Here is an 11,263-nt window from a genome sequence, read left to right on the forward strand (position 1 = left end):
GGTTAGGGTTATCTCATTTGCATATATATCAAGAAATATTGAATTAAGCAACTACCCTATTTTGACATTTCCGAATTGCTTTGAGAACCACAATTTTACTCAGTCCCCAGAGTCAAGTAAATATGTTGCACCCAAGCTACCCCAGCCCCCTAATCAACAAACAGTGATTTTAATGCCTTATTTGGATTCCTTGAGTGACGAAAATAGTTTCCAAACAGTAGCCCCCCTAGTAATAGTGTACAGAGCACACCACCAAATAAACGTAGGCCTACTATTGAAATACACGAAAAAATACAAGAAAGTAAGTTTGTCCTATGCATGTGACGATAATTTGAAAGTTCCGACTGGATTTCTTTAACCCTAACCACCTAAGGGCTTTTTGGCGACGGGAAGGGAAAGAAGGAAGGAATAAATAAAGAAAACAAATAAAGAAGTTGTTTGCTCTGGGTGGGATTCGAACCCGAGACTCCCCGCATGCCAACCACTGGGTCGGCGACACTTTGCCACGGGTCTTCGGCTTCGCTGGCCAGCGAAACCGTGCCTATCACATAGGGCGATTGCGTCATCACACCACGTGGGATGCACGCACGAACACGAACAGCGAATATATCGAGTAGTATTTTAAATTATAGTACACAGTCCTGTTAGGGTTAAAGTATGAAATTTAATAATCATTTTGATTTTTAGATGTAAGTTGAGACAAACTTTTTAGCTACATGCACCTGAACAGCGCCACCCTAATTTTCAGCTTGCACGAACTACACTCATTTCTTCAAGTGGGTGCGCGCCTTGGGCCAATGAGGCGGTTGGCAGCCCTGGCGGTAGTCGACTGGTGGATTTTGTAATGTCAGAGAGGGCTTGTCATGGTCTCCTATGCATTGAACATTAAGTGCAACACTAAACCAGTTTCTACTCAATCATAAACCCGTCAGTGCCACCAAAGACCATCCAAAATGTTTCAATGATCTAAACACATGTTTCAATCATTCAATGGTCTATGGTGATCAGTGGCGTAGCGTCAGGGGGGTACGTGCCCCCCAATCAACCGCAAAATTTAGAAAATCCCATTGGAAAATTGCCAAAAAAACGGCTTGTGCCCCCATCAGACCCGGTGCCCCCAATCATGGTCGGTGCCCCCGCCCCCAATATGATGACACACGCTACGCCACTGATGGTGATACGTATTAAACTTAGATCGTGATCCCTTGGAACGTGATTTGCCGTCACAGTCAGAATTGAAGTGCATTCAAATTATACAAACAAGTACAAGTTGCTCTGTGTTGACTTTGTTCTGGAGGGATCCTGTAACACTAGAGAGCAATATCTGCAGCTGCTCTGTGCTGACGTTGATCTGGAGGGATCCTGGAGCACTAGAGAGCAACATCTATAGCTGCTCTGTGTTGACGTTGTTCTTCCGTCTCTTCCTCATCATAACTATCAAAACTAGCATCATCGTGAACCCAGCCCTCTCCTTGTCTGATAAAAGTTGCACTGGTATAGGGGTTTCTTGTGAAACCTAGTTTTTCAAATTCAGACCTCTCTCCGTCTACATCATCAACACCGGGATTCGATAAGCCTCCCTCATCTTCACTGGTAGTCGGTTCACTGTTGAGGAGTGAGGCGATGTTTTTAGGTTTGCTTGGAGGTGGAGGCGGGGGATTGAAACTGAGGTCAGAGATTTCAATACCAGGATTCGATATGCGTCCCTCATCTTCACTGGTAGTCGGTTCACTATTGAGGAGTGAGGCGATGTTTTCAGGTTTGTTTGGAGTTGGAGGTGGGGGTGTGAACTCTGGTATTGTAGTCGGTTCACTGTTGAGGAGCGAGGCGATGTTTTCAGGTTTTATTGGAGTTGGAGGTGGGGGAATGAAACTAAGATCATTCTCTGGTATTGTGGCGGAAGGTGGAGGAGAAGGCGGTGGCGGTGTGTAAATGCTGATGTTATTCAATTCCATATGATCATGATGATTAAGCTTATCTCTCGGGCTTGGAAGAGAACTCAGGTTGTCATCGTCTGTGATATAGGATTCGGGGAGGGAGTCACTATGGACATATTCGGGGAGGGAGTCATTTTGTACAGATCCGTTTTTACGGGAGCCGCCATTTTGAAATGATGCTCTATTGTTGTTATAGAAACTTCCTAATGGTGTCGGTGTTCGTGAGTCCTTCATTGCAACTGTGGAAGAGGAATCTTCTCTGATCACTGTCCGGTGAGGATTTGTCCTTTTTCTAAAAAGTGAAAAGTCAAGACAAAGGTATATAGATGGTTTTAGTACTATTTTCATTATTTTTCATATTTGTGACGATAATGTAGAAATATTTGGGGGCACGGTGGTACCGCGGTACAGGCTCAGGCTCTATACAGCGCGCGCGGAACAGGATCTACCCCGCAATCGGAGGGTTGCGAGTTCGAGCCCCGGTGGTGCCATCGTGTTGTGCACTTGGGCAAGGCGCTTTACCTCATTTGCCTCTCTCTACCCAAGGGTGAAATGGGGAGCTGTTAGGAATATGTCCATGAACTGAAACTGAGCGCCGCCCAAAGGTATGGGAATAGAGAATTTTATGGCAACTGACATATTCTAATGACAGCGAAATAAATGTAAAGAGCTTTGATACACGTAAAAGGCGCTATATAAGGCCAAAAAAGTGTTTGTTTGCCCAGACAGTGGTTAGAAAGGAGTGATTCGGTAGGTTGATTTCCTTCTTCTTTTTTTTTGTCTTAGATCTGTAGGCCCTACATGTTGCAGCAAGTGGGGTAAGAGAAAATATACTATATTCAGCCTTACATTTTGTACTTGTGTCAAACTTTAATTATAGATTAATGAACACGTATTACTTGTTGGGAGAGAAATGCATGCGCGCTGATGTTGATGCATAAATGCACGAGCCACGAAGGGAGGAGTGCATTATTGTATCAACCATCATGCAGTTATTGTTAACTACATGTATGCACACAACACAGGGACACTCACATCTATGTGAGTAGTAATTGACCCGTAGTAGTAGCGCTATGCTGTGGGTATACGAGATGAACTAGTTAGCGTCATATATCAAAAAGTATAAAAGCTCTGCTTTTATAGTACTTGCTCTATGTTTCAATTCTTTTCAACATATCTGAATTTTTAATCCGGTATAAGCTTTAATAACGGGAGAGCATGCATTTGTATGAGAAGGGAAATCTACCATCTTATCCAAACTCCCGTGTTAATCCAATGCACATTTTGCTTCACCGGGCCGCCCTGACTTGGTCGCGTTTGGAAGAGGAGTGCCACCAAACCGTAATAGGTACAAATTTAGTACTTTCTGTCAATCAAGTATGGTTTATTTTCTGCATGTCAATCTTTAAACTATTAGCATAGTCCTTATAATAACGATGGAGCGCCTTGATGAGTAAATGATAGCAAACCAGTGAAAAATCCCCAAAACTCAGTCAGTGGAGCTCCACCCGTACATGTCAATAGCGTCATTATCGATTGGATTAGTCGACCGTAGCAGACAATTCGATCGCTCATTGGATTAATATTATCACGTGGTAATGTGCATTGGACTTACTATAATGGTTTAGTACTGCATATTTCGGTTAACACTAAGCGGGTTTATGGCTGAAAAGGTCACGGTGAATTTGCCGTGGACAAAACTGCACTATGCATCAGTGCAAGTGCATTATTTTGTCTAATTTCTCAAGCAACAAGTAATACGCGTTCATTAACCTATACACGAGAAGAAAAAACACATGATTTTTGCTGTTTTTATAACAAAATTATCACTAGAAATGTTGGAAAATAGGACCAAATATAAATGCATCAACCCGTCCGAAAAATGAATCAATGCACTCAAAGTGCACATTATACACAAATCAACGCAACCCGCGTACTTTTGATATATGAGGAGCTAGTGTATATGTGACGTGTCATGTCAAAAGGAGACACTTTTGGGCAGGATCGTAAATGGAGAAATAGCCAAAAATCTACCCGGGGGTGATTTTTTCACAATTTGGGTTTGTTGCGAATTTGTGATGTTATTAATGTTAAAAATATTGTCTGATAGTTTCAGACCGGAATATTACTGGCATCTTGTATTTTTTGAGACATTTTCAAGGTAATTCTTACTCTCAACATTGTCAATAATATTTTTAAAGGCCGATATCTCAATTTCCAATTTTATAATACCATAACTTTCGAACTCAATATCTTCGTTTAGGAATGTCCGATTTCATTGGGGAAAACGGCGTTGTGGCGCAAAATATCTCTATAATTAAGATATGTAAAAACCTCAAAATTGATAACCTGCCCAAAAGTGTCTCCTTTTGACATGACACGTCACATATAAAGTGTAACCTCTTAGGAGGAGTGTATAAAGTTTAAAGGGGATAAGCCTAGCGTTAACCTATTGGGTGATCTGATACGGAATGACCCTTATGGTGGCAAAGAACAAAAAAATAATTTTGTACAGCTTTCAACAATAAACGTGTTCTATATACGATTCCTTTTTTCTGAAGTCATTGCGATATAAGGATAGTGCCCAGCATATGTACCAAATTATTAAATTGTTATTGTTAAATTATTATTGTTATTAAAATATTCAATAGTTATTATTTTTGAGGAAAATGTTCTTACCTGCGCCCAAAAAACAGACATGAAACTAGCATGATGAAAATCATGATGACTCAACAGCTGACATCAGAGCGACGAAGAAGCTTATAAAATCTGCAATGGGGTACAAGAAAAGAAGATTATAACATCCACCAACTGAAGAACTGAATATGGTTCTATACAAAGGCCAGCAAGATGAGAACTACTCTAGAAATGAAAAAGGTTCTGTAAACATAGTAAAAGGAAAGAAATATCCATTTGTTCTAAACAATGGCAACCGGACGGAACCGCCGTTAACCGCCGGTCGAGGTTTGATTTCATCCCTAAAACAGTATACCGTAAAATTCCGTCTACAAGCATATATGCCTCTAAACGAGGTTTTTTTGACACAAGAGGCAAGAGGCAGACACTCTCAACAAAAACGTTATTTGGCGTTTGAACAACTATATTACTGATAAAGGCGGCTGTACAAACATGTATATTTGTAAGACCAATCTATTGCACTGTTTTTGAGAAGGGTGTTGGCCTTTCATATCTTTCGTTAAAAAACCCCTCGTTTAGAGGCATATATGCTTCTAGACGGAATTCTACGGTATATGATTCCACATTTTGCGTAATATTGGTCTATATAGTTGATTTTGATATTAGATGCAAAAACGAATGCCCCATAGACAACTGTACATACTTCAGGTGGTACCGGGGTACTTGCCACTTGTTACCACGTTTTGTTCCCACCATCTAAACGATTTTACATGGGTGATAAGGAAAATAAACTTGACCTTTCAATTTCGATGAGGTAAAGTGGAGGATTAGGCTGTTGATCGGCGGATCGCACACCTTCAGTGGTGTAGCCAGGACTTTTGCAGAGGGGGAAGGGGGGGGGGGCAATGCAACCTTTAAGGGGGGATTTTGATGGAAATGGTCAAAATGAGCTAAAAAGTATGCATAAAGGCATGAGAATATTAAATACCAGCCAGCTTTCCACAGGGGCCACGTTTCCGGGGGAAGCTGTCCCCCTTTAAACCACCGTGGCTATACGCTATTATACATCTTTAACAACAATTACGATTATTTCAAGAAACTTACTAAGTTTGCAGACTTTATCATTGCCTGTCCAATACCCATCCATCTGACAGATCCTGTACTTATCATCTGACGTGAAGCCAGTCAAGCAGGTGTATGTAAGAGTTGTTCCTGGAGGATACACGGTATCTATTGAGCCATTGTGGGCGTTTGCGAACGGTACTGATGGTGATGGGCAATTTGATGCAACAAGTTGGAAAGCTGTTAGAAATCATAGACGAGAGAGACAAATGTTACAAATCACCAACGTGAAAATTGTTTTTGGACTTACTGTGTGATGTGACCCAGAACATTGTTTGACGTTTCCCCTCCCCACTCCCGAGATGAACATGGGGCGGAAATGACCCCCACTTAAATCCACTGAGTCCTTTGTATATAGAACCCATGTTCCATTTCTCTTATGTGTCAGCTTTAATTGTCTTAATATTTGAGTGCAATCAATGCTAGGACATGCTCCTCTCCGCATGCTCCAAACAATTAATTTGTTTAGTGCCAGGTCTGTGACTATGTATATGTTATTTTCCCATTTAAAATTTCTATTAGCACTGCTAGAAAATGTCAAATTTTATAATAATATGCAAAAACAACGACTAAACATCACACCCCACCACCCCTCACACACATCACATTGTCTGCTCCAAGTAGTCGATAAAGCCTTAATTACGATTTTTAATTTGGTTATACTTTGCCAAATATTTGCCAAATTGAACAACTGTCAGGATGAAAGTTTTCTGGTCATTTTACTACGGTGTATAGTGGTGTTCTAGGGGATTTAAAGTCATATTACGATTTTAATTCAAACTTGCCCTGTTTCCTAAAAATACAATTTAAACGTCCTTTCACTAAGAAACATATATGATAGTCTAGGCCTATACGACGATTTATAATGTGTTTGGTCTTCTATGTGCATGTAATTAGATTTACACTAATGTATACATTACAGTAGACTTACCAAACAATGAGATTAGATCAGCCCAAGGTACCAAAACGAAATCAGTAATTTAATCGTAAAAAAAACCTTGGTGCAATTTGTAAAATTGAAGAAATCCTCTCAGTATGGACAATGTGATGAAATTAAGAGAAAATCTGATTAGCTTATGAATTATCATGATCAGTTCAAGCAAAGTATTCTAGCCACTTTGGTTCAAGCATGTATATGGGCTGGTTTCTCTATGACTAGTGGTCAGACTTTCTAAGCCATCAGACTTTTAAGCCCAATTAGTCCTATACATACCCAGGTAGCTGTACATAATTATATACCCATATTAACAACAATTCACATCATATACATCACCTAGAAATATAAATCAATAAACATGATAAAATGGATCCACATCGGCTGGGCTATATGCTTTGAAAGTCTGTGACCACTAGCCAAGCTTCGAGAAACCGGACCTATGACTTCGTGCAACGGAACTTAATTGATTAATAACAAATTCCTTTAAAAAAGGAATGGGGTCGTGAAGCTTGGTCGTGATGTGGTGAATTCCATGGTGATTAGGTTTGCAGAATGATTTCTTTTCTTAGGGAAGATGATTTAATGCAAAAGATATGTGTTTGAGTGGGGGAGGTGTATATGACAGGACCGTTTTGGATTGAATTAAATTGTATTTTTGAAATGAATGATATGAAGCTTCCGTGTCATTTTGTGATCATGTGGGATGGAGAAGTTTTGTATTTATTGTAGTGAGGATATTAATTGCATTGGATATTGAAATTGTTGAATTTCGTTAAGCAGGGGACTCTTATGATTGATAGTATCGATCGAAGACAAGAGTAATTATTTTGCTTTTACAAAGTACCTTTCATTCCATTTATTTAAGCAGGTGTATTATTGCACTGACAATGTTTATAAAAAGTACATTTATACTAAGCAACCCAAAATCATTAACATTTCCTAATCTGAAAAACGAAACCATGAAAACACACCAAGCGCTTGTCTCCCCTCGCTGGCACCAACAGCCAAAGCTGCACAGCGCCATCGGTTTATTTGGTGTTTTTATGAGTACATTTGTTTTGTATTTAAGCAAAGGATAACGGGCCTATACGCACAAGCTTTCATCTCATGCATATTAGTAAACAATAATAAAACCAAAGCCAAGCAAGTTGTGTTATTATTTCAAAGCTGGGCATACTTTTGGGCATACTTTTAAGCAAAACAGTTGCGAAGTAAATCTAGCAAGTCCGAAATTAGAAGCTTTTTGCAAAGTCAAGCCAAATAAGGGGCCCGCCGTAGCGGGCACCCCAAAAAGGTTTAACATTCCCTGTATGTTCACCAGGTTAGGCCAAGTAAAAATAAAAACATGTTTCTCGTCCGGGTTTTTAAAATTAGGAGAATGAGGGGCTTTTTATTTTTATTTTTTATTGGAAAACGACGCTAAATACCTGTATCTGGCACCATGTTTCGGGTATTCGACATACAGATTGATATCTGAGAAAAAGGAGGAGGCCCTTTTTATTTTATTGTTTTGAGAGGTAGACCCCTATAGTGATCACAAAACTCTTCTTAAATGATGTATTATGCATTTACAAAGCCGTAAAATAAGTTTCAACTTCTGAAACATCTTTTTCTACAAGTTATAACTGAAAGTTTACAAAATAAAAAGAAATTTGAAAAATCTTCAAAAAATGAGGAGGGCGCGGACGAGAAACATGTATTTTTTTTTACTCTGCCGTAATATTCTGTATTTATTGTATTCACTATGATCCAGTTTTACACATTATTTTGTAAATGATCCGCATGGTAGAATGACGCAAATCTGTCCTATTTATTACTAAACCGACGTAATCAAATAACGTAATCCGAGTGGAAGAAGTCCCGGAAGAAGTAGGCCTACATATGAGGGTCATTCAATAAGTTCTACCTCCGCTCTTGTAACTTAAGTTCTGTAATTGCTAGCTTCTTTAACTCAGCATGATTATTAATGTTACCTTTTTCAGATTTTTATTTTGTAAGTGACCTCAGAGCCAAAATAAGATTTGATACACCGGAAAAGGTAAAAAATCGTAAAATATTTACATGAAAATATGCATGTGTGTATCCTCTTACGAGATTAGCTCGATATGCTAGCACTTGTTCAGTGCCTGTATGGGACCAAACTTTGATGGGACCATTACAATTCCTCCCTGACATTACAAAATCCATAAGCGCCTCGTTTGCCGGCCCCCCGAGGAACTATAGAACTAGGTTAATAATTTGAACTAAAGCATCATAAAAATTAAAATGTGTTACCAAGCAGCAATATAACAAGTAATAATAGAAATGCATTTTAACTTTTAAAACTTACACCAGCAGTAGGCTATTATTGTGATAATATCGATAATGAAAAAGTTTCTAAACGTTTTCATTATCGTCATACTAGTAACTATCATTCTATCTTCGTTCTAACTAAACCTTGCATGAATAGTCAACATGATCAGGGTGAAATTATTATTTGTATCAATTATTAAATCTAAATTGTTAATTGTCGTTTTATACAGAATTATATAATTTAACAGTAACCATGAAGGTATTCATAATCATTATATTTTTAAAGGTTGTTCAAAAGTGTTATTGCAAAGAACCATTTGAGACTGTTTCATGGTTTATTGAATAAACAAGGACAACATCAATCAAAAGATATTTTTAAACGAAAAGAGAAATCAATTTTACCTAAAATAGAAATCGATGAGCGGGCTCCCCTGCAGAATGATCTGCAACTACAACATGCAAGCCTACATGTAAATGCTTCCTGATAACGTGTAGGCTATATTAATGTTGTTGTTTTTTATTGTCTTCGATAAATTTTAAGTGTCCGTTGGAATTATAAAAGGAACTATACCTTTGTAATCGATCATCGCGATTCCACGCAATATTCAAATTATATAATAACTTAATCAGAAGCTCGATGCTATAATCAAATACTTTTAAATGATTTCAACACTTTCCAATAGCTTCTAATTCAGATCCTTGGCTTTTCTTTTCTACTTTACCAAACAGCTCCACCGGGAGCTCCACATTAATACCGTAAACGTTCGCCTAATGGCGCACCTGGGCCCCGACCTGGGCTTCTTTGCATTGGTGTAAATTTCATGTACAAATAGAGAACTCCCTCCTCTTAAAATCCCAACAAGAATTAAGGGTAAGTGCCCCTATTTGCTGGTGGGATTTTTATAGGAGGGCACATTTAGTTTTGTGTCTAAAATTCCAGTCATGTCAAGGGAGCCCATAGCGCCAGGCGAACGTTTAAGGTATACCGTTTGCAAATTATATTTCCTCTAGTATTTCATTTGATTTAGATAATATTGATGATTGGTTAAGTTTCCAATAGCTGTGCAAATGGAACAAATATTATAAATTCACGAATTTAGCATAACCCGTTTTCAAGCTAGTTTTCATTGTAATTATAGCAGTTATTTTGACTTTAATAATACCTATTTGAGCATTATGTACACACGGAAGTAAAATGCAAGAAAATATCTTACCCGAAATAAAGATATACAACACGCCAATTTGAATCGATGACGATGTGAATGATGAGGATGGACTACTCTCCATCTTGGCTAAGCAACAGTAAACACCAGACCCGGGATACCAGTTGACTTATAATAATCGGTGATATTTCTTCAGCAGAGATAACTTTATTGTTTCAAGCAAATTCGTTGCTCTTTAACTATAATAGCAATTGAAGTAATGACGAATATGATAACAATACATCTTGTGGTAGCTTAATTCCTCAAGGTGAACATGTATTGTTGACTTTCTTCATGTTTGACTGACTTCATAAGGTGTTTTCCTCTTCCGTGTGTGATGGGCAGTTGATGTCCCGGATTGATGTGCGGTAATAGTGTGTATCTCTGCTATTGTAAAGTTGAAAAGTAGCCCAAATTTTATTTACTCATTGATTTCTTCGGGGTATAGAACTGAACAGAAAGCGCGGAAGGATTGATTTTTCAATGTTTAGCCTTCAAAACTACCCCAATTGTGCAGGAATATGGCAACTCTGGTTAACAAATAGGAGGCATAGACCAAATCAATAAAGTTTATTGAAGGCATTTGGTTACAATCAACGATACTAATGTAATACATAGTGATGATTATTTGAATGTAATAATTGTTATTAGTGCGATTATTATCCGAGATGGAAGTGTGAACTTGAAGTCGGATATGGAGCAAAATTTCATTTTTGAGTTGCTCTCCCTTAGAAGGATCGAGTTGATGTCATTTTTAAGGGCTGGAGACTATGCACTCTGAAAATATCTGTTCGTGCAAAAAGAAGTCGGTCATGGAAGTTGTTCGACATGTTCAACTCAATCCAGCGAAAATTCGGGCACATTAAACGCTTCTGAAATCCCCCACTTTACAATTACACATTATTAGCTATGTATAAAAGCTCTTCAATCGATACAATAAAATATGCGATGACCCCTACCCGCCATCTTGGAATGAATTCAAATGGGCCCCGGATCCAAATTTGTTAAGCATATCAAGAGCTACATCTGTGCCAATTTTGGGGCTTTTCACCAAAAGTGAAGAATATACTTTCACCATTCTCAGACGAATCCAACGAGCAAAGTGATGGTCATAAAGCAGTAAGCTGAGGTTATCA

The 11,263-nt window shown here is 38.5% G+C and overlaps 1 protein-coding gene across 2 annotated transcripts; it reads right to left on the reverse strand.

Moving 5' to 3' along the window:
• Positions 1-783: 783 nt before the first annotated feature.
• LOC140166369 (complement component receptor 1-like protein) lies at positions 784-10,462 on the reverse strand. Of its 2 annotated transcripts, XM_072189816.1 has the most exons (4): positions 10,140-10,458; positions 5,679-5,876; positions 4,617-4,706; positions 784-2,229 (listed from the first exon to the last, which is right to left on the reverse strand). In XM_072189816.1, exons 3-4 carry the CDS (start codon positions 4,658-4,660, stop codon positions 1,371-1,373), a joined length of 903 nt encoding a protein of 300 aa, XP_072045917.1. In that variant the 5' UTR covers positions 4,661-4,706; positions 5,679-5,876; positions 10,140-10,458; the 3' UTR covers positions 784-1,370. The 2 variants fall into 2 exon arrangements, with proteins under 2 accessions (XP_072045917.1, XP_072045918.1); XM_072189817.1 differs by lacking the exon at positions 784-2,229 and having other exon boundaries at positions 10,140-10,462.
• Between the last annotated feature and the right edge of the window lie 801 nt (positions 10,463-11,263).

Source organism: Amphiura filiformis, chromosome 12 (genome assembly GCF_039555335.1).
Source record: "Amphiura filiformis chromosome 12, Afil_fr2py, whole genome shotgun sequence".
NCBI lineage: Eukaryota > Metazoa > Echinodermata > Ophiuroidea > Amphilepidida > Amphiuridae > Amphiura > Amphiura filiformis.

Excerpts from the sequence above, each read along its gene's own strand:
- LOC140166369 (XM_072189816.1), bottom strand. The coding sequence starts at position 4,660 with ATGATTTTCATCATGCTAGTTTCATGTCTGTTTTTTGGGCGCAG. Across the intron at positions 2,230-4,616 it reads TGTCTGTTTTTTGGGCGCAG|AAAAAGGACAAATCCTCACC; the intron begins GTAAGAACATTT and ends TTCACTTTTTAG.